The sequence below is a fragment of the Echeneis naucrates genome, chromosome 4, assembly GCF_900963305.1.
Source record: "Echeneis naucrates chromosome 4, fEcheNa1.1, whole genome shotgun sequence".
NCBI classification, from domain to species: domain Eukaryota; kingdom Metazoa; phylum Chordata; class Actinopteri; order Carangiformes; family Echeneidae; genus Echeneis; species Echeneis naucrates.
The window spans coordinates 9,978,637-10,002,418 of NC_042514.1; the positions used below are offsets into that span (position 1 = coordinate 9,978,637).

A 23,782-nucleotide genomic window follows, 5' to 3' on the forward strand; every position below is an offset into this window, starting at 1 on the left:
AATGGTCTAAAATAGTTTTTTTTCCTTTCTCTATTTATAATGACTGGGTAAAATCTGTTTGTGACGCACAGTACCCAAATTACAGACACACTGCAATTGCTGGGAGATGAGAACACACAAGACAGGTAGCAGTCACATGTACAGTACATGCTCACTTTTACCATCAAAATGATTTGACGACGATGGAGATGAACATGAAGTCCAGGTTTCAAAATACAGTGTTATGTAATCCCCTAAAAAACTGGGTTTCATTTAAAAAAAAAAAAAAGATGTAATATTTCAAGTATGATGTAACAACATCATACAAAGTAGGGCGTATTACTCACTGATGCAACTAAAAAATCATTTTCTGGGCTACTGTGTGGAAAAAAAAAGTCCCTGAGAGTCAGCAATCGTGGCATTTCTGCAGGCTATCTTTACAAAAGAGGGAAATGTGCGTTTTGTAGTTCTCACACAGCAGATACTAATTGTTTCATTCACCTCCTGCAGAACTACAGGCCAGTCTCTCTCCACATAACACTGATTCATCCCTGTAATAAGCTTTTCATGCACTTGTGACCCCTCCTGCTTCGGGAGGTAAAATGCTCAGCGGCTGAAAATGTCCATTGCTTATCGTGTTTCGATATCATCAATCCCAAAGGAGGCAACTGTAACTGTTCTCTCAGAAGCTGTTTTGCATGGGTGTGTGTGTGTGTGTGTATGTGTAAGCTTGTCCATGTTATTGAGAGGAAGGATAATATTCAGTGACAGCAGTTGATGGTAAGCCTTTTAGCATTGTTACTGGGACTTCATGATGTAAAGGGGCAGGTTACATTGACTGACATAGCATCCTGGCTCAAACTAAATTTGTCATTGATTCACCCTGCTAATAAAAGACAAAGGAGTGATACTATGCAGTTTATCTGACTAACAAACATTGACGGAACACACTGCGTGCCTGAAGACATGCTCCTCTCTCCACAGTTGGCTGCCCCTGTCAAAACTCAGAACCTGCTGCCAGATTGACCATAAGGTCAATGGGCGCCACTGGCACTGTGGCAACATCTCTGCACCATGCAGCAACAAAGCAATCAAAGCTAATCGCACGATATAAAACAAACAGAGAGGAAAGACTTAAATATCACCCAGTCCTATAATCACAGTGGTAGAGAGTCATGATGCAGTGTGCTAGCTCCATGAGATAAATGCAGAAACAGATAAATACTCAGGTATGTTGTAGGCTGCTGTCTCACTTTTGAAGAGTAAAATGTGCGATATTACCACAGTGGAAAACCGCACATTTCTTTTCATTTGTTACATAAACAAAGCAATTTAATGTGTCACTACATCAACCTATAGTGGTTCCTGACTGATGCAAATACATCCCTCCTTAGAAAAGCTTCAACCAAATGTCTTAGTGTTGTGACATTTTAAGTATTTGAAGGACATTCCAGGACATTATAGCAGGGTAGCAATCCAGGCATACATAATAAAGGCACACAAATACACACTATACAAGATACAGTATACTCACTGCACAACCTTCAGGCTAGGTGAAATAAAAGTATACATATACATTTTTGGAATAAATCAATTGCCTAGTTTATTTTTCTCTCAATGGAATATGTCGGAACAAGTACAGATTTCCTCAAAATAAATTGAACAGGATTCCCCAATACCTAAATAAAATCCAAAATCTAATCAGTCCGTCGTTCAGCCCAAGTGAATATGGATATAAGGGTGTGCACTCATGTCAAGTAAAGCATTGTTGAGCTATTACATTCACAAAAATTTGACAGAAAACCCCAAAAGAGCACAAAATCAAACTGCAGAAAGGTAAATGAAAAAACTCTCAATGAGCGAGGTCAAAGAAGCTAACACAGATGCTAACTTTACAAATTTAAAGAAAGAAAAAGAAAAAGACTCCACCATTTTGGAAATGCCCCAACAGCTGGGCAGCTTATCTTAAGATCAGCCTGGAATCAGGGAGGCAGCATGCCTGCATTTATCCAAAACTAACAGAACACACACAAACTTCCTGGAATGAAGTCACCACTGTGGAAAGGACACTGCAGGACTGTTCCCATAGCCATGCCTCTGTTTCTGCTCACTCCCACCTCTGCAGAGCTAAGCCATTTAGCTACCGCACATAGCTTTAAATCTAACTAACGGATGACACTGGTATCACAGTTTCATCAATTTCTGAGCAACATATAGCCATCTACAATCTTGTCATATGAGCAAATGTTCACAGCCTACCAATAATAATACTGTGATAAAATTATACTTAACATGAATGGCCATAGCAGGTCCTTGTTAATTGATATACCACATACATTTTGTTCTTTGCACCTTATGTGCAAAAACAGACTACTCCTGTAGTTCTCCTGTAGTGTTGGTGGAAAAGACTGAAATGGAGAGGCTGTCCCTTGACATGCCTCCAGAGTTTTGCACCTCATGAGGATGAAAGGTCAACAATCCTATCACACTCTAAGGGAGCTGAAACACAGTCAGGGTGGTATAGAGTCTGCAGTCTCTGTGATCGTTCAGCAGACGCCGTGATCAGTGGGAGACTTGGGTGCCAACAGAGAGAGCCTATCATTTTGCCGTGTTGTGACAGCAAGCGCCAACCGCAATGCTCTTGCTGTTGAGAGACAGGAGTGTCACGGCATGGCTTGACTGGCACAGTGTGAAGTGAGGTCTCCTGAGGGCAATGATGTGGAAGGATCCATCTCAGCAGCATTTCAAGCGCTCACTTCAGCTAAACTGTCAGCAGACTTCAATAATGCTCATGTGTTTTGTGTGGACATGACACGTTATTACACAGACATGAGGCTATTTGATCCTACGTAAAAAATACAAACAGACCAATGTGTGCAATGCTCTGGCTGCTGCCAGTAATCATGTCCAATATAAATTAAACAAAACATTGTGCACACGCTATTGTAAATGTAAAGTTTTAAATATACAGGGGAGAAAAAACAAACTGTGACTTTCCAAATTGATGCAGCATGTTTCATCAGAAGGGATACAAACTTTTACTTTCCGAAATTCCTGTCATATAAAATCATACATACAAGTTCTCTGAGTTCACTTTCTTTTAGTTGCAGTCATTCACTAAAATGAATGCGTGGGAAAATAAGTTTTAACAGCATTGACTTTGTCCACTTTTTCAAAATAACTAAAGTATGTAACACAGGGAATGCTGACAAACTGTACATATTGAAGAACAAAAGCAACGCTCTTATTTTGATGCCCTAATTTGGCCAGAATTTTCCATCAAGGTTGAATAAGTGCTGCCTTTTGGAGTGCTGAAGTTTTTATTCTGGAAATTGTAACACAAGCCATGAGGCCAGTTGAAACAGAGCATGACCCTAACTGACCCAAATTAAGACCCAGGTAAGGTTTCAAATATCAGCAATTCAGTGGACAAGTGCAAACCTCCAGACCTCAAGGTATCAATCTTAGATCACAATTCCAAAACATGTGGGTCAAGATGAAAAAGTTTATTTCCCAAGTATTAACAACCCCACAGGGTTAAACATGGCTTGAACAGGTTCTTGAACAGTCACACAGCATTGATCCCAAACATTCAGACTCAGCCGCCTGACAGCTGAGAAGCTCTTTGAATCCCACAGGATGGACATTAGCAGAGTTAAAAGTACACTAACAGTTTGTTTCAACTTGGGACAAGTTTAGCCTAGCGTGGAGGAAAGAGTTTCTCATTTGTGGAGACGAGCCCTTCAATATTTTATGTATTATGTTGCACATTATTATTCTTCAAAGTGTGGATGAGTCAGAATAGTAGAGCTTTATAATTTCACCTTACATTTTATCAAATCATATCGAATCAGATCAAGAGGGACTTTCATTATCTTAAATAGAAGAAGAGTCCATTAGACTGACTCTGCGATTATAGTGAGAGTGTTTGTCCCAAATACAGTCTAGTTTGCATTGCTGACAGTGAGTCACACTCATTCCTGGTTAGAATTGAACTCTGCCAGGGCCACCCCGTCTGTTAAGAATTTTTATGGACAGAATTTCTTGGAGGCAGCACGGCGGCATAATAGTAACAACAACAAGGTCACAGGTTCAGCTCCCGGCCTTGGTCCTTTCTATGCATAATTTGCATGTTCTCCTTGCGTGGTTTTCCTCCCACCGTCCAAAGATATGCATGTTTAAGTTAACCAGCGACTCTAAACCAGAGGTGTCCAAATGGTGACCAGTAAATATCAGCAGTGGAAGATGAGTGAGTGGGAATTTCTCGGCACCGCCAAGTGGCAGAGGGGGTCAGGTTCAGCTACTTCAGGATTACGTCTTTGCTATTTGCAGACATCGTCACCCAGTGACCTCCAGCTTGCACTAGCAGAGTTTGCAGCCTGAAGTAGCCGGGATGAGAATGAGCTCTTGTGTTCCGACCCACACTGATGGTCAAAAGCTGTGGGTAGCGACCAAAAGAACACGGTCGCAAATACAAGCAGCTGAAATGAGTTTCCTCTGTAGGGCGTTCGGGTTCAGCCTTAGAGAAAGGGTGAGCAGCTCAGGTAGGAGCTCCATGCAGAGACACTGCTCCTCCCCATTGAGAGGGGCCAGATCAGGTGGTTTGGGCATCTGTCAGGATACCTCCTTAGAGCCTCCCAGGGGAGAAAAACGCATTGAACCAGTCTAATGCAAGAGATTGTATGGAATTAAAAGCTCTGGCCCACATTCACGTGTTGTGGTCTAATTATACTTCCTGTTTTACCATCCAGTGGTCGTGGGTGGTATGGTAGACTTCTGCTCTAGGGTCATACTCAGTTTTCATGTTGTTAATTGTGACCTGAAGGCACAAACTAAGCACATAAAGATACAAACCATCCTGACAAAGTATTCACTGTGTATTAAATGTAGCACACACTGGATACTGTAGGATCTTAGTGGGAGGGCTGCTGATTCATTTGATTACTAGAAACATAGAAGAGGTCAGTGTGAATTAGAGGTCATGGCGGTCGAAGCCTCTGTAGCTTCCACCAAACTTGCTCTGCTGCTTGATGAGTGCACTATTTTGACACTCATCTGGGCCTCCTTGTTAACTCCCCCACAACAGATCTGATGTGCTTAGACGTGCCTGCGCTGCATATTAGAGGGGTTGGCCGGGCTCAGATTGCAGCTGCAGTTGCACACAGGGATTTAGCATGAACATGCTCTTGTGTTTTCTTGAATAACCAAATCACAATTTTAATGAATGACAAAAATAGTCTGATTAGGAGATTTCAATCTATCTGTAGTGCAGGGAGGAGGTTATGTTGGGGTTCAGCCAGTGACCAATTAGTTACTCCCCTCTTTTTGAAACTGTATCAGTTAAGTTCCTGCTGAATATTAGGTTTGAACATATAATAGTGTTGGCTGATATAAGCTGCATAACTTTAACTTTAATCTAATTTTGTAGTGATCAGTAAACCAGGCCTGAGCAGATATCCAGAGCCCCTCAAAAAATAATAATTCAAAAAAGAGCCCCAGGATTATCAGAAGTCAATAGTTTTAACACTCCATCTGATACTACTTTTGTATCGTTCATACACATCGTTATTTGCTGTTTAAGGTCTTCTTTTCTGTTCCTGGAACTCATTAAATATTACATATGTTGACATCGCCCATGAGTGGATGTGGCATATTATGATTTTTACAAAAAAAACAAAAACAACTCAGTAAAGTCAAGGTTGAATTAAACACCTAAAAAGATTTTTACACAGCATAATGAGCCTTTTGACATACATTATAAGAATTGAACAAAATAAAAAAATAAATAAAAAAAATACAAATGATGTGAGATAGCTTTCACACTCTAAAGAATTAAAAGGTTTGTCTTAATTTCTGCTGTCGCAGGATGAAGCATACAAACAGTAACTGAAACTAAGTTAACTGTGTCAAATAACAAATGACATCTAAGAAGTGGAGAGAAAACAAATGGGAATTACATAATGATCACATTTCATTACCCACTGTTATGCCACAGAGAATACCAAATAAAGCAAACAAAATTTTTGTGATGTCTGGGAAGCATCAGCGCTGGCTGAATGTTTGCAGGAATGCTTCTTAGATTTTTTCTGAATGAGCAACAACGTCCATTTCAATTTTATTCGGGAAGTGAGCACACATAAGGTCCCCTTGTTGATTCTAAACTCAGCATTAGAAGGTTGTTCCTCTCCCTGACGCTTGAATGGTGGGGAATGTGGGGTGGTTTATTGATTTTTGGAGAGGTGGATCTGTAATTGCTTGTGCAGAGAATGCTGTAAATCAAGAGAGCTCATTACTCTTTGCTTATACAAGCGGGAGATTAGTGCGCAGAAGTTGTGCCAAAGCTGCAGCCTGAAACATGGAGCATTACACACACACGGAGCAGTGTTACACTGCAGAATAATGTATTGGAAGAACACAAGCATAAACTGACAAGAACATCTGGGTGGAGGAAAAGGTCAACCTAAGTTAATCAGCTAGAATCAGCCTCAGCCAACAAGCGAATAACAGCGTGTGTGCATTTGTTTGTTGTTGTTGTTGTTGTTATTGTGTGTGTGCTCATGATACGAAAATATCAACAATTAAAGAGAAAGCAGATCTTTCCCATATGCAAAAATCTTAGAGGAGACACAGAGAGAAGCAAAAGGGCATGATGATAGCCTAGGGAACCTGAGTGGGAAAACATAGTTAAGTCAACAAAATGTTTGATACATAACATTTCATGATTAAAACATGTCATGGTGTGGGTACTCTGCAGAGACGGAACAGCTGCGCTGAGGTGGTGTGGCGTCTCACCCATATTTCCTCAAGCTTGTGGCAGGTTACAGTAAAAATAAATGCACAGCCACTTTGACCCTGACAGGTAAAACCAACACGACCACCATACATTAGTTAGTATGACTAGAGTTCACCTGTTCGTTCGTAAAGCTGGGCTCTCTCAGAGCCGTACAGGTGCACATCAATTTTTTAAGTCATGTTGACAAGAGCTTTCAGACTCCTGCACTAATATACACTGCACATGTTTTTATCCCCAACAAAGGTATGCACTCACACTATATTTTATTCAGGAAAAATGCATTTCAGCAGCTGAACGTTTTAAATCCTAAAGTTAGTGTGTGTCCTTATAGACCACGTATGGGAATGGGTAGCATCAGTATGTATATAAATACAGTTTTGTGCATATTTACATAAGAGAATAAAATAAATGAAATTGATGCTGTCACATTGAGTTGATTGCTTCTTTTTTGGTTTCCACAATGAAAACAATGATCTTAGAATGCCAACGGTGAGCAGGGTCAACCAGGCCCTGAGCATTTCCTTCAATGACTATCAAAGAAGAACCTGTACAGACACCTGGAGGCCCATGATCACAGCATACTGTTGCAGACTGTTTGCTTGAGAAATTTCAACTTTCAAATATAGTGATGTCAGCATCCAGGAAGAAAGACTTACCCTAACCACAACTTCACTAGAAACTATCCAGTTACACTTTATTCACGTGAATCATTTGAGAACCACAGTGTAAAAACATGCATCCACTATGGTCTCCCTGCGCAGTGAAATAATTTTCACTTCTGCCTGCCATCAGAAAACCAAGAGTTACTAAACCGTAGGACGTAGGCATCAACCAGAACTAACCCAAACATCAGTCTTTTTGTTTCTCATGCACATTATAACCCAAAATATCACATTTCTTAAGACTGCTGATGATGCTTTTCCAAAATTCTTAAGTGTCTGTTTCCACAATAATTTGAAACTTGGCTGTTCAAATGGATATGTTTTGCAACTTGCAGCACCTTCACATGCAGTATATCACTGGCTGTGCATCTTTCGTAAGGGCACCGACCCTCATCTGTAGCTAAATGAAAACATCTTTCAATAATTTATCATCTTAACCCTGCTTTCAATTGTATGTATAGACCCTTTGAGAAATAAAACAGAGAACATACAGACATGCTAAGAACACAGTAAACGGCCCACAGAGTAATTAACTTTAGGTATAGTGCTCTATTGATGGCAGATCAGACACATCTCCGCCACAAAGAACGCCCTTTCAGGTATTACATGATTGCTCGAGTATCTCACTAGAGACATGATCTGCATGGCGTTAAAAGCCCCTCTGAGCCTTCCCACTCCAAACACAATTGGTTAGAGTTTTTTCATCCGCCTGTCCTACATTTATTGTGTGTCAAACAATTTAGCGAACTGCCCAAGGCTTTGACTTTTTGAAGTTACTCTTAATATCATCTAATATCAACTAATGATATAGGTCAAAACTCATTTTGTCAAAATATTTTTTAAGGATGCAACATATGGGCCAATAAATAATTTCATCTAATACAACATTTCTCCAACAACTGTTCATCCATCAGCTCTTGCTCAAAAGCTGTGTGCATCCTCTCATTTGCTAGAAGAAGCAGTTAGATCCTTATGGAAAAGTGCCAGAGGAACGATATAAAGACACGGGTATAAATAAAGAGTCAACAGTCAAAGGCCAAATGAACGAATACTGCAGGAGAATTTAGCACCATTCATAAAATTGTATTTAAAAGGGCCATTTTCACGTTCTCTTCCTGAACACGGTTGAACATGTTTCTTCAAGACTAATAAGTAAACAGCTCTTCATGCTAGCACTGGCTATGAAGCAATAGCAAAAAAAAATTACAAACAGCTCTTTTCAAGAATCAACACACAAGTGATCCATATTATATTTTGAAATTCTGTACCTAAAGTAGAAATTCATAAGCATTGCATTGTTTTTTAAATATTTGAGGACGTTTTAAATCAGTTGAATTTGTCAGAGAGCTTAGTCTCGTGGTTCCCCACCTAAGACTGCCTCCAAAGGACCAGAAGTTAACTCTGCTCATAAGATATATAAAGGTCGCGCACAGTTATATTCATGATTTCTTTAATCCTTTCTTTGTGAAATATTGACTCATTTTACACCAATGCAGCTCAACTAATTATTTTTATTTATTCGAGCTGGGAGAGAAAAAGTCTGTAAAAGCTAAAACTGAACACTGCCTTAATCTTCAACAGTGTAATGTATTTTATGCACTAATTGTCTGAGCTACTACAGGGATGATCTTTCATCCGCTGCTTCCTGTCACATCAACATCCACAAGGTTGGAACACAGTCTCCCCTTTTTGTTAGAGATTTAAATCCAAAATAACACTGATGACATCCTAACGACGTAATCAGGGCTACTGAATTAGACTTTGGTCACATCAGTGTATTTTTGTGCGCACAGGTATAAAGTTGTAGTGGTGTCATACCTGTGTACTCCTTGGCTTGTAGGGCGAGCTACTCTCCAGGTCTGCCAGGATACTGGTAAGTGAGTCGATCTCAGCATCCAGACTTGAGCGCCTCTCTTCCAGCGTCTTTTCTGGTCCTTTCATCTGTTGACAAAAAAAAAAAATAGAGGCAGGACAGTGAACTTAACAATTGGGTAAACTTAACAAAACAAATCATCTGTACAATACCAGGTTATCTTCACCAGCTGTTCTCAAATGTTAAAGACAGATATGCATCAACGACGAGTAATTTTTGCCTCTAAGATATTTTTTTCACACTTCTTATTGCTTGGATTACTGTTTCTAAATTCATGTTGCACCTTGACCTAAGACAATCCTTTTGAAAGCCACACATCAATAGCAGAGAATTTTCTTTTGAGAGAAACAGTGAGAAATAAGATGTGATGTATTGTCTGAAAGACAACTTTCATAGCAAGGTGCACTCTTCACCTCCTGCTTTTCACTGCACTTGGATTTACAGTATCTCATTCTTCATGCATTATTCATTACAGTCTTTTCATTCATTCATCTTCTACCACTTATCCGTTTCTGGGTCGTGGGGGGTGCTGGAGCCGAACCCAGCTCAGTGGGCGAGGGTGGGGTACACCCTGGACAGGTCACCAGTCCATCACAGGGCCAACACACACAGAGACAGACAGAGACCAACAACCACTCACACGTATAGACAATTTGGAGTCACCAATGAACCTAAATATGATGTATTTGGACGGTGAGAGGAAACTGGAGTACCTGGAGGAAACCCACGCAGGCACTGGGAGAACATTCACACTCGGCAGAGAAAGGCCCCAGGCCGGGAGCCAAACCCAGCTTCTTGTTGTGGGGCAACAGCGCTAACCATTATGTCACCATGCTTCTTCTTCACAGTCTTATCCACCAAAATTTAAAATAGAAAGATCAATTCTTTAAAGTCAAAATCTTTTTTTTTTTATATTTTAAAAAGTATTCTGTAAAAAGATGTAAGAATTGCCCTGATTTCTTGAAACTTATTATCAGAGGGAACTTTAAAGTGCCAGTAACAGGATCACTCTAGCTGTCTAAGATCTCACTGATTTATTCATCTTTTTTTTTTTTTACCTCAGCACAACTTCAACGTATGAAAAGACACAAAATCTTCGAGCAAAAGACAAAACAAAACTGTTTCACAAAATTCTGGAAAGTAGTTAAGATGATCTGACCATTAGTGGCAGTCGGCTTTCTACAGAATCCCCGAGAATTTCTCAGCAGAATGACAGATATATTTTTAGTCTTCTGAACTATGCTGCAACTGCAAGAAGACTTCTTGCAATTGCCTGCGGGGGCTTTTTGAGTTGGCTGGATCAGTGACTGCTTCTTATTCTAATGTTATGTGTTTGGATTACCTGTCACAATCTATTAAAGGCAAGGGGTTTGCCTCCATTTGGAGCTGAGCTGCTGCTTAAAAACATCTAAGGCAATCATGGGCAGGGGTAAACAAAGGAAAACACTAATGGCTTGTCTCAAATCAACAAAAGGAAAGCAGGCAAACTTGTTTAACAGTGATAACAAGGAGGATGAAAGGAAACACTGCAGTCTTTGTGATGTGCTGAAATTCTGCAGTGCAGAGCTTCATTATGTGGACAACAGCCTTGATGAGAGATAACCATTTTTGTCTTTCTTTCTCCGGCTAAAGCACTCAGTATTAAGGTGTCAGAATCCAGACATCTCCCTCAGTCAGAGCAACGAGACAAGAGAAAATTTCTACCCTTTTCTGCGGAAATATCATTTAGTCGCTGATTTATTCATTCAGTATGGATAATAATTCCTCCACTGAGGCAGAGGGAAGAAGATGTCAAGACATTTTGATTGATATCAGGTCCTTTTTTGGAACCATACCTACAGTCAAGGGCCTATTCGCTGGTTACAGCACAGATAGTTAAGACACCAACTATGCATTAAGGAACTGAGTTCCATTTTCAGGGTGATTCTGTAGCCACTATGATAAATCAATTAAGCTCCACATTTTTTTGGCTAATTTCAGACCTTAAATATATTGTTAAGATGAAAGTAAAAGATAATGCTTAAAAAAATGCAAAGAAACTGGTGCAGAATCTAAAATCCTGTTCGTTTTCATGGTTGTTGTGTTTTTTCTAATTGTTTTAGTTAAAGGAAATGCTCAATTTCCTTTTTTAAGTTTGCCTTGAAACAACAGTCAGACTTTATCTGATTCAAACTCAAGATGTCCAATGGGACAAGTATTAGGAACAATATTTTTTAAAAGCTGTATGAATGATCTACACCCCTCCAAAATTTAAAATCACTTGAGTTTTTGTGGTGAGGTGATGAGCAGGCAGGAGTGGAGGCATCTTGACTTTATAATAATCACTTATCTCCTTGTATGAGAGGTAGACAGTTCAAATAGTTTACACAGTGAAGCTAGCTAACCCTGATGCACCGAATGAAATGAGGTTTTTGACTGACGTTGTGTTGCCCTTACACAGTTTTTATGGTAGGTAGTGTTACCTGGTACCTGGAACAATCAGAGCTTTTCAAACGTCACAGTTGCAGTTGATTTTGAAGTGAGCTCTACAATGTAGCATCGGTTGATTCAGTGAAACTGCCCAATCATAGAGACAAAGCTCTATTGTAGCTGGAGTGATTTTGCGGGAGTAAATGAGGAAGTCATGTTGTGATGATCTTGGGGATTATGTTGTTATTGGATTGGTGAGCCTATACACTGGAATGTAACAGGGGACACACAGTTTGCATCCTGCTTCAGACTAATAGACTTATACTAATAGACATCCAGGATCATAATCACTCTACAACTGTAACCACATGCCTCTGATTATGAGACTGGAGGTCCTTGAACTCAAAACATATTCTTTCCATAAACCTGACCAAGTTTGATTTTATTTAAACCCAACCAAACTTTATCAGAGTGTGACTTTGAACAGATCATTTGTGCCAAAGTTCTTGCTGTTGGTTGGGGGCTGACCATTCAGATAATGTTCCTTTGGTATGAATCAGAGGCTAGAAACTAAATAATGGCTTGTATTGGAGGATCTAATTTTGAAGCTATACTCAAATAAGTAGGATGATTTTCTCAAACTGAAAAAGAACATTTTATACTTTGGAAAAATAAGTGTTTTTATGAACTGAACATTATCGAATGGAAATAAAAGAAATATTAATAAACATTATTAAAATGAATAACTGGTTGTGAGCTTTTACTAAATAATAGAAAAATGTCAAATACCCCAGGAGCCATCAAGACTCACAATAAAGGTCCTTAGATGGATTTGACCTGCTTTAAAGCTGTTTTGAAAATTGATCATTTTGAGTGGCCAGGTCAACTATGAAATGCAGCTCAAGAACTATGAACAAGATAGTCAGGAGCCAGAAAAGTATTTACGCATATAAATGTATATAATGTATGTAATACAACAGATTTCAATGAAATAGCACAATTCATGGGTGCTGCGATATATGGGTGTAATTTGTCTGGGAGGTGTGCTGAATTTACACACACTGTGAGACTTTGAGACTAAATTACATTACAGACTGTCTACACTCTAAACGGCCCGTAGGTTTGAGTGTGAGTGCAAGTGGATGTTTGTCTCTTCTCTGTGGCCCTGCGATGGACTGCCGACCTGTCCAGGGGGTATCCCATCCTCGCCCCAGTATGAGCTGGGATTGGCTCCAGCACCCCGCGACCCGGAAACGGATAAAGCAGTTGAAGTTGAACATGAAGACCATCCACAAACTTACAAAGGAAACATGAATTTAGGGTAGAACCGTTAAGATCTAATGAGGGACTAGAGGGGAAGATTTTTTTTTTTCCTATGCTTACACTGAACAAAGGAATGTGACGCACTCAGAAGATTTCACGGCAGAGGTCAAGTGCTGAGAGTGTCAGTCAGATATCCCAGGAGGAACAAATGCCTGTGGGTATTTTAACCAGCAAAGCAAAGAAGAGTGACAAAGCTCGACCAATAGGTGTCAGCCTTCTATCCTTCCTGTATCTGAGCTCTCAGAAGTAAAGAAGGTGTGTCGGTCCTTAAATTGGGATGGCTCACAGCCAGAAACTATCTGAAGCCACACATCTTTGCAGTTGGCTCTAACTTATATGCACAGACAGTTTTACTGGACTTGGTACATGAACTGAAGAGTAGGGCTTGAGGCTGTCTTTGCTTTCCGTGCTGACTCTCAGTGAGTTAGTGACACCAAAGGAGATTTCAGACAATAATAGCCTCCTCTGCTCACCTGATAATCATATGAATTCATTGGTGGTGGGGGGAAGGAACCAGGGGATGATGGGAAACCGGTTGGCTCCTCAGCAGGTGGTGGAGGGGGAAGGTAGTCTGCAGGGATGGACACACATACAGAAAGCCACACACAAACACACAGAAAAAAAAACGGCTTATTTAACACTTCCCCTTTTCTCTACATTTAAACTGTCAAAATTCTTAAAGAGCAGACATTAGTAAATTTACAAACAAACGTTCTTGAATATGTCATTCTTTATCTATTTACATGTTCAATCGGGAATGCTGCAGATGCAGAAAAATCATAAAAATCATAAAATCAACAGAAACATACAACACACTGAAAATAAAAAAGTGAAATTCTTTCAGTGAGGCAGTTACCAAACACACACATTCACACAATGCATGAGCCTTCAAAGTAGATTTACAGAGTAAGGCAAGTAAATTTACTACGTATAAATATATGAATAGATGTGATTGGAAGACATCATGCAGTGCAACGGTACTTGAAAAAAATTATTTCACATACATATAAAAGCTGACTCAGTCATTACATGAGTGAAACTGAGTATTCAAGAGAAAGAAACAGAGCCTCTTCATTCCAACGTCAATGGACTGACACACATAATTGCAGCAATTTGGTTAACTAAGAAGTACTAATCTGGAGTAAGCATGCGTGTGTGTTTTTCCCCTGGGATTGAAAATGTTAGTGTTGACTTAAAAACGGGTTACACTAGGTGTTTATTCTGCCAGAGCAGGAGAAACAAGCCAAATTTGCAGTTCTAAAGTCGGTGCTAATCCAAGGATTGCATCCAACCACATGTTTCAGACAGGATAAGGAGTTACATGCCAAATTAAATTCAGATTTGGCTTCTCTCGGCACAGGACTTAAGACTGAATCATCTGACCATGTACGTCTAAGTACCAAACCAAACATGAGCTTTGCAAATTAAAGGCTTTTATGAGATGTAATGGGAATTTGTTCCAATGCTAAGACTTTGATGAGTTCTGTTCAGAAATTCCATTTGCTTTCCATGGCTTTTATCTGTTTTCATTAGAATCTAATTGATGTCATCAATGTAGTTTATCCAAGGCATCTGACCAAATTAATTAAGCATAATTTTCAGCTGTGTCAACAAAACAGTGAGGGAAGGGAAAAAAAGTGCAGACGAAGAGATAATGCAGTGTGGTTAAAATTGTACACATGTCTGCATCTTGAGCATTAGAATATTGCAAAAATTATGAGCATTGCATTAAACATTCCCTCTGGGTGCATGAGGGTCTAAATGTGAATTGTTTATATAATAACCTTGTGACCACCACCAACACTCCAGTGTATGAGCTCGCCTGAACCTCTGGGAGACGAAATAAAATATGCCGCTCGACAACAAGCTGCTGCGCTGCCCTGCTCCTCTCTCTGCTCTTTCTCCAGCACGGATCCTTTTTACCAGAATAAAAGTCATTTGTAACTTGAGGCTTACAGAGAATTAAAACATTAAGTTTCATGTACATTTCTCTCGAACATCAAAGATGTTTTGGATTCATCATTTCATGAAACACAAGTTCTAAATGTTTCAGAGATGTATGTTTTATTGAAAAGGTCTTAAGAGTTCTTTCTGTATGTGGAACTGTGGAAAGCTGGAGAAGGGTCATTAAGCATCTTTGCTGAAAGGATCTCTGGTTATTTTTCCCCTCGACCTTATTCTCCTTGCATCTGTCATCATGCCCGTCATTTAGGATTGAAATGTGCTGCTAATGTGCATGTACAACATAGTCACAGTCTTTCCATTTCCTACAGTCCTTCTGAGCAAAATCATTTTCTCTCAAATGATTTTTGAACTCAACTGCTGCTGATTCAGGGTCAGCACAGAGAATCATCTAATACAAGTCTTTTAAATGAAAAGACATTTTTATATTAACACTCTCAGCATGTAAGCATTTTAACGTTTTTTTTTTTTTTAATAAAGGAAATAGTAAAAAAAAAAAAAAAAAAACCCTCGCTGGTGACTCAATGATTTGTCGGTATGCCTTTTAAATACATTCAGAGAGTTATGAATTTACTGACTTAATCTGTGGGAAGCCTGTAGGAAGTCAAGGCACCATAAAGTGCATACAATACACAATTTCAACATTGTGAGCTACAGATTTTAATGGCCATGGCTGAACAATGCTCACGCAACAAAAAGCAGTTGAAGCTTAAACTCAAAGATTTATGGGTGCCTTGTGGGGGTTTTTTTTTTTTGTTTGTTTGGGTTTTTTTTTTTTGCAATGTACAAATGTTAACATTTGGTCTTTCTCTAGCTGTGCCTGATGTGTTCACAGCGTTTCCCTCCTCCCCATTTGTAAAACATACTTTTGAACATGTTAAATATTCTGTATGGTTTTCATTTGCACTTTCAAGATTACTTGCTTATTCTTGACTACAATTTATGTCTCTTTTGTAAGCAGCTACACTTTGCATGTTACTGCCAGAGACATGGATCGCATGAGTTGCCTGCAAGTGGATGTCCCCCATACAATCAAACCATTGAGATGTTGCTATCATAACTGCACAATTTCCCCTTAAATGTGTTGCCCTGATGTGGGAAACACATCAGGTCTGCCTTCTAATGACCTCGTATGACTTCAGAAAAACCTTTTCAGGAATTTTTCATTTTCACCTGTATTTCCATGACCACAAGAACTAGTTCCTGGACTCAGTTCCTGCAGGTCCACGATAGTATTTTTCAGTGGTACGGATACCATCAGCAGGAAGTTCATAGAACTGAATATCCACAATGATACAACACACACACAATTTTCATTCTGTAAGCAAGCACTGTTATAATACTAGCTACAACCTAAATTAGGATTTTGGATGGGAATTTGGAAGAGTATCAATGCCATTTAAACATCAATTTCAGTATGCTGATGGTGAACTAAAAGACAGACTGAAGGAGCAAGCAGGGGAGAGCACAGAAACATAGTTTGCTCATATTGAAGAAAAACAATGACAAAAGAAAAAAAAAAAACTTGTCACCAAGAGTCTTTCAATATTGTAAAATCTATTAAAATAAATGTAAAATAAATGATATATATATATTTAACAAGAGTGACTAGAGTAAAATGGTGGCATAACATCTGGGAGAAAATCTGTTTACCACATTATATCACATTACATCAAATAAACATTGTATCTCCAGGAGCTTAAAATGACAGACTTCAATGTCTCTTAATCTCACTGCCATTTTCTGTCATTCTGAGCTTCTATTTTGCAACTTTTTACCTTTCTTCCATACCAAACAGCACAAGTTGCTACAAGAATCCTCCATGGTTTCCCACAGTTGACCATTTATTGGACAATACAACCAAAGCAAAGGTCCCGCCAGCAGAAATGAATGAATGATGCACATAAAAAAGTAAAGCATAGACAATTTCCCCACACATGAATTGACATTTTTGGACACAGAAAGTCCAATGAGATTGTGTTCACCTTATGTGGTCTTTTGATCACGTTTTATGGCATTTTTAGCCATTATGGCCTCAGTATTTATTGTGAAGACATTGTGTGAAGTTGTTACCAATCTTTCTGAGCCCAAGATAAAGAGGGAAAATAGCTAACAAAGTCAAATGGTGATTGTATGTAATTTTTCCCATTTTTGGGATCAAGTGGTCAATCATGATAAACGATTTGGCGTCCTCTTGTGTAAACTGCTCTGATTTTCCTTTCTAGTAACCTGCGTAAGACATCTATAGTCCTGACAAATTCCATGAAAAGAAAAACAGGACTTACAAGAGCAATTATTGAACTAAAGGTTACTGATGAGCTCTTTGTAAGCCAGGCAACAATTGGTGAAATTGTATTTCCTTTATGTTCTCTTTTTGTCTGTACCATGCCTGATAACAGTGAGGTTTTTTGTGTTCTGGTTTGAAAAAAGAATGATAGAACAAGGGACTGACTTCATCCATTTATGCCTAACTGTGGGAGTGGAAATGATGCTCATGCAGGTGTTCCCAATGAGTGAGATTTCTAAAAAAGTCATGCAGAGAAATGATTTCATAACTCAATGGGTATGCATATTTCTGGTTTTGTACTTATAGTTTTGGTCACGAATCTGCACAGTTTTATGCATCTGGCCGCTGCTTTCTGCGATTCTATTCCTAACGACCTAAAATCAGCACTGGTTTAAACTGTTGAGGACTTGCTGTTCTGCGCAGTGCTTTTGCTGTCGTGCTCTAAAGCAGCGTGAACCAGGAAGCCTGCAAACAGCTTCTGTGCTATGCATGAAAGTGACTCCATTTGTGACAACAGGGAGCTGAAAGCTCCAAGTGAGCACTAATGAGAGAAGCAGCAGGAACACCTTCTTAATACGACAACTTCCACTCTCTTTATTGAGCAATTACTTTTAAGTAGCTGCTTTGTGAACAAGGAATCCCAATCAGTGATTAAAGTTATCTGAGAGGCCATAAGAGGTATAATTTGCTGTAGAGAATCACAGCATTGTTAAGGGGATCATAAATGAGTGGCAATGAATCCAGCTGTGACACTGAGTTTTCTTTTCAAGACAGTGATACATTTATGAACACTTCAGGTAATGTATATGAACAATGAGAGACAACTGGTATTATTTTACATTTGTGGAATTCATTTTAAGTGGGTCTGTGTTAGGGATTAGTTCAAAAAAAAAAAAAAAGGTTGAACATATGTTTACAGATTTGCATGTACAATATTATCAGAGTTACATATGTGTAAGCAGCTGCCATCTGGTCTGTAAGAACTTCGGACAAAGCCTGGCTCACATTATAACTGTCACTTAATGCATGAAACATCTTAGTGAGTGAGCAGTGTTTGACAGAGAGAGCAAAAACTCACAGGAACTAACACTTTGCATGTTTGAGGGTACAGAGCATAAATGTACAATCTAAACTTGATTTATAACTGGAAGCTTCACTTGCTGGTGTCTTTCTCTGCAGTAGCATATGCTGCAGTGAGTTGAAGTAAGGGCAGGGTATGTGGAGCCACGCGTCACGTGATATACATCTACAGCTGAGTAGCACTGAAGTGTGACAGTGTTCAGTAAAAACAAAAAAAACCTCTACAGTAACTGACCACTAAAAATTATTCATCCTTTTATATTTCCACAAACCTAATGCAATCTTTAAACCAAAAGTCCAAGAGAAGGCTGCATATTTTATTCAGTAGCAAAAACCTATAATCCCCCCCAAACAAAAACGAGAAAAGGTGTTTTTGGTTCCTGGGTGTCAGTCCACATATTTTGTCCCACACTCTCATTCCAAATGCATTGTGGCAGAGGTTGAGAGCACATTGTTTTGACATAATTATGGACCCATTTTATTCCATCTTCGGTTCAAGCAGCTGAGGTCTGCTTTTAATTAGTATGATATGTATAGAAGAGTGATTTATGACTTCATTCGGTTTGGAGATGCAGGGGAGGGATCTGAGGTCTTTGGAGATGCAATTGTTTTAAGTGTAAAGGAGCAGACAGAAACTGGCTTCTGCTACTCTGAAAGAATATTCCCATGGGAGGACGAGCCCGAGATCAGCGACAATAGACAGATTATGCTGATCATGTTTGTCTATACAAGCAAAGAAACAAATCCTGGCGAATGTTTAGAAACTGGAGCTGACCTCTTTATCTAAACATCTGAACCGATAACCAGGCTGAACACATAAAGCCATGAACTGTGATACTGATGAGCTTTTCTCAAGAGTGAGAGCATGATTCATCATCATGAGTCATTTCATATAAAGAAATGAAAGAGAGTAATGAAGCCAGTCAAATGTCACAACAGACGGTGACTACTGTGTAAACTCCGATACTTTCATAGCTAGAATTCTTGCAGGCAGCTTCTGCAACCCTGACAATCAACAGTAAACTGGATTAAAATGCTAGGAAGTTTTTCTAGTTTAAATATGATAGCTATTTAATGAATGCCCTAAATCTCACAGATTTTTCAATGGCTTCCCCCCAGGAATCAAACCCACGCCTGTCTTGCAGGGGCATTCATCCAGGTGCCTTTCTTTGTGGCGTTTGCATGTTCTCCATGTGCTCACGTGGGTTTCCTCTGGATTCTCTGGTTTCCTCCCACAGTCCAAAAACATGCATGTCTAGGTTGACTGGAAACTCTAAATTGCCTGATGGTCTGAGTGTGAGTAGCTGTTTGTGTCTCTGTGTGTTGACCCTACAATGAACTGGCGACCTGTCCAGATCGTATCCTGCCCTCACCTGGAACGGTCTCGAAGAAGACACTGAAGACAATTCTCGGACTGTTGATAGAGACACAGTTTTGAGGCTAGTTAAGTTGCTTTTTAGAAGTTAGCAGAACAACTGGCAACATTCTGGGCAATGTACATGAACTGGAGGCAGTTTGTCATTGACAGCTGGGATTCCTCAAGACCTTTCCTTTGTTCTATGAGCCAGGAAAGGTTAAACTCACTAAGGCAGAAAATAAAAATATTGTACATTGCCACTTTGTCATTGAAAGTTAATGGCAAATATTTGATGACAGGAGTTTTCAGATATTTTTACTGCACCCTTGCTATGTTTTCTCTTGGTGCAAAAGAATAATACTGAACAAACTTGTTCAGAAAAAGAAAAAATAAGATCTCCAGGCAAAGATGAGGGCAAGATGAAGGAGAGAGACTTTTAACATAGGAGACAGAAGTGACAGGACAGGGCCTGCATTTGAGAGTTGCTGCTTTGACTGTAATGAAAAGGTGATATAAACTGTGCTATTGTTGCTTCTTTTTTTTTTTTTTTTTTTTTTTTTTTTTTTTACAGGAAGAAGGTCCATGTCATCAAACACAAGATGATTATTTCATATGTAAATGTTGTGTCTAACTGAGCATTCAGACAGCCAATGAATAGACATTAATTTTAGCAGATAATAGAGAATATGTGATGAAAATTGTTTTGATAAGACTATTACCATCTGTAGGATAATGCTGATATTTAGAGAAGTGAAATACCTTATTTAAGCAACAGTAATCATGCAAAAAACTTTAAAATATGATGGCTAAGAAAATGGCATTTATTCTACTTGCAAACTTTCAGGCAAAGCTACAAAATAATGTGTAATAAAATAAAATCGCAATCATACATACAGTATTGCTACACACTGCAGAAAAATGTATTAAGTAGTTGAGGTATGTTTTCCACTGAGATAAAAGTGGATTTTTCATGCACTCAGAGCATGAGCCTGTGGTTTCTATAGGGACCCTCACACACTCATTGGTGGATTTCCTGTAAATTCTCCTGGTGACACCCACGAGGGACTCTGACATAACAACCGGTAGTCAGTTTGCCTCTGGCCAGTGAAGCAGGGAGGAATAAAAACAGCTTATGCACATGTTTAACACTTTTGAACTGCTCTCAGCAAACAATTAGCTTGTTTCTGTGAACTTGGTATGACAAGTTTTTCTTCTTTTTTTTTTTTTAAGCAGCACTTCTCAGATGTTTAACTTTCATTACCCTGTAACAAAACCTATTAATCCTAACAATTAACATTATTACAAAATGACTTCAGCATTGATTTATGTGGATGAAGATTTTGGAAATTTGATACTTGTATAACATAATAATTAGGCTTCAATCACTTTATCTAATAATATCCAGAATGAAACTACAAATAATTTGTTCAATGACTTGGAGAGAAGAAACCTCCATTCAATGCCTGACTGAGAACATCTAAACTGATGTTTGAAGCAGCTGTTTGAAATACTGTCAAAATTAGATGCAGTGAATTAAACAACAATGCAGCAACAGACTGAAAGCTCCCTCATGCCATTGATTAGACTGTGACAAGCTTGTCTCCAGTCTGTTCTGTGAAAATGACCTGTGTCCTAAACATTAGATTTTAATCTCCGATCTCATGACCTGCTTTGAATGAAAAAGAGAAGTCCCCAAGAGAGCTGAACAGCCTCCAACCAGTCATCAACGTGTTCATCTATGCAGACAGCTACACACAGATCTAATAACAAGTATGCAAACATTTTAACCAGAAGCATGTCTATAATGATGTCGAGGAGGAAAGTCAATCTTTATCACACAGCAGGAATGTGAGCTCTCTTTGACAGTGCTTTTCTTCATGGTACATCTGCCAATAATGCCATGAATGTTTTTGTTTTTTGATTTATTGTTTTTTGTTTTTTTTTTGGGGGGGGGGGCTCTTGTTTTTTTTGAGGGGGTTATTATTTTTCAAGGCTTAAAGAGTAACAGAAAGTGGCACACTGTTATCAATATTGCTTGAACAACGCTGAACCTAATGTTTCAGAAGTGTATTTCTTGTAGCAGGGATATTTCACCTGGTTGCATTGCCTCATGCAGTAATTTTTGATATTTAGTCCAACTTTAATACAGTCTTTTGCAGATCCGAGCATGTTTCTAATCACACAACCAATCATAAACCTGCTACAAATATTTATTAGGGCTACTACAAAGATCTACAGTTCACATTTTGCAGAAAAAAACAGTGGAAAAGAAGTGATGCGGAGAGTAACAATTATTTTATAAAGCAATCATGACTGACTTTCTGACAGCAAATCTGACATGTAGGATCAACTTAAACCCAAAAAATCTGATCTGCTGAAAGGATTTTTAAGTAAAGGGTCACTGTCTGGGACCTATATGTTTTATATGCCTTATATGCCTTCCTCCTGCTGGGGCTTTAATCAGGACAAGTCTTCCCTAAAAAATCTGAAGGCAGACCTTGCTAAGCATACACCAGCTCATCTGCACTAACCTCTTTGTCAGTGCAATAAACTTGGCCTCAGACTGCTCATTCCAGCCTTCTCACTGGCCTCATCCAGACAAAAGGGACAGCGAGGTGCTGTGCCAAATTGACTTGTCCCTAATTTTTATGCTAATCCTCAGTTTTAGATCAGACAGCTTTACATCTTTGGATAGTCAAAATGCTGACAACAAGCAATCATCGTTGTCATTATCAAATGCTTAATGGAAACTAATGCAGCAGGCCAGAGGTCAAGAAAATAAACTGACAGCAGCTTTAAAACAGCTATTTATTAGTGTCTATAATTTTTTTCCAGTCAACTGACCCAAAGTCAATCCTTCCAAAAAAGGCGAAATAATAAATGTTAACCTCTAATTACTTTTCGATGTTTAGGTAGAGAGCATGCTAAAAACAATAGAAAAGCCTGGGATTGACAGCTGTTGGGATGTGATGAAATATAAGAAAGAGCTCTGAAATCACTTAAACTACAGCAAAACAATTTACTGTCCAAATGTACAACAAATATATTATCAGTAAATGTATGGTATGTCCACCCCTTTTATATTGCTTCATTAATCCTCTTATTATCTGCACTATGATTAATTATAAAAAATAAGACAGTGGCAAAAGCTTTGGATTAAATACTACAGCAAAATTACATTTTGGGATTACAAGGCTTTAATGATGCCACAAATCATCAACTGGAAATAATATATAGGGTTGTCCCCGCCATTTCCAAAGAATCTGTAAATGGTCAGAGACAAAGTTCAATACCAGCGGATACAGGGTTTATTCAGTTCTTTGGGTATGACATTAGAGTTTGAGGATCTGTTCATGGGCAAAATAAATGGTAATGCTGGTCCTATTTAATAAATTCACGTTGTCTTTTTAGACTTGACCATAATAAAAATAGGTTTTAAGGTTTTAATTGCTTTATTAGCTTAGCAGGGCAGGTGGATCAAACATTAAGATACCACATAAAAACAAATGTTCAATTTCATACTTTCTATGCTATATAATATTGTATGTACTATATTGTTACAATATTTAGAAATGGACATAGAAACATGTTAGGGTTAGGGTTAGTGAATAAATTAGTGTTTTTTTGATTTGCTGCAAAAAAGTTCAATTACCTGGCAAAAATGACACCTTCTTGTCGTACCCTATTAATGTGAAACAGCTTGTGGCTCTAAGTGAAATCACAATTAGCCAAGTGGGGTAAAAATTCAACAGTCTGGGAGCCTGAAAAATTTACTTAATTTACTCAACACAAACATGGCAGTGGTGGTGTTTTGTTTTCTTTTTGTTTTTTTTCTCTCCTCATTGGTGTACAGAACTGGCAAAGCAGCCGTCTAAGAACAAGTTACAAAATGAACATCTGGATTGCCAAAGAGGTCCACAACTCAAACCACAAACCCCTACAGACAACAGTGTTTTTAGCGTGACACCATGTTCCCTACATGCTGAATTTCATAACTGTTTCGCTTGTGTTGGATATCTAGGGCTCTCAGGAGGTGGTTGAGGGCAGAGGGTTAGAT

General features: G+C 38.8%; 1 protein-coding gene across 7 annotated transcripts in view; it reads right to left on the reverse strand.

Moving 5' to 3' along the window:
* lpp (LIM domain containing preferred translocation partner in lipoma) overlaps nt 1-23,782 on the reverse strand; it is a 137,077-nt gene that overhangs the window by 60,024 nt on the left and 53,271 nt on the right. For all 7 annotated transcript variants that reach the window (XM_029499519.1, XM_029499522.1, XM_029499525.1 and 4 more), the window contains 2 exons: nt 13,513-13,610; nt 9,253-9,375 (listed from right to left, as the gene is read on the reverse strand). In XM_029499519.1, the coding sequence (XP_029355379.1) occupies nt 9,253-9,375; nt 13,513-13,610 (221 nt within the window). The remainder of the gene's footprint in view (nt 1-9,252; nt 9,376-13,512; nt 13,611-23,782) is intronic.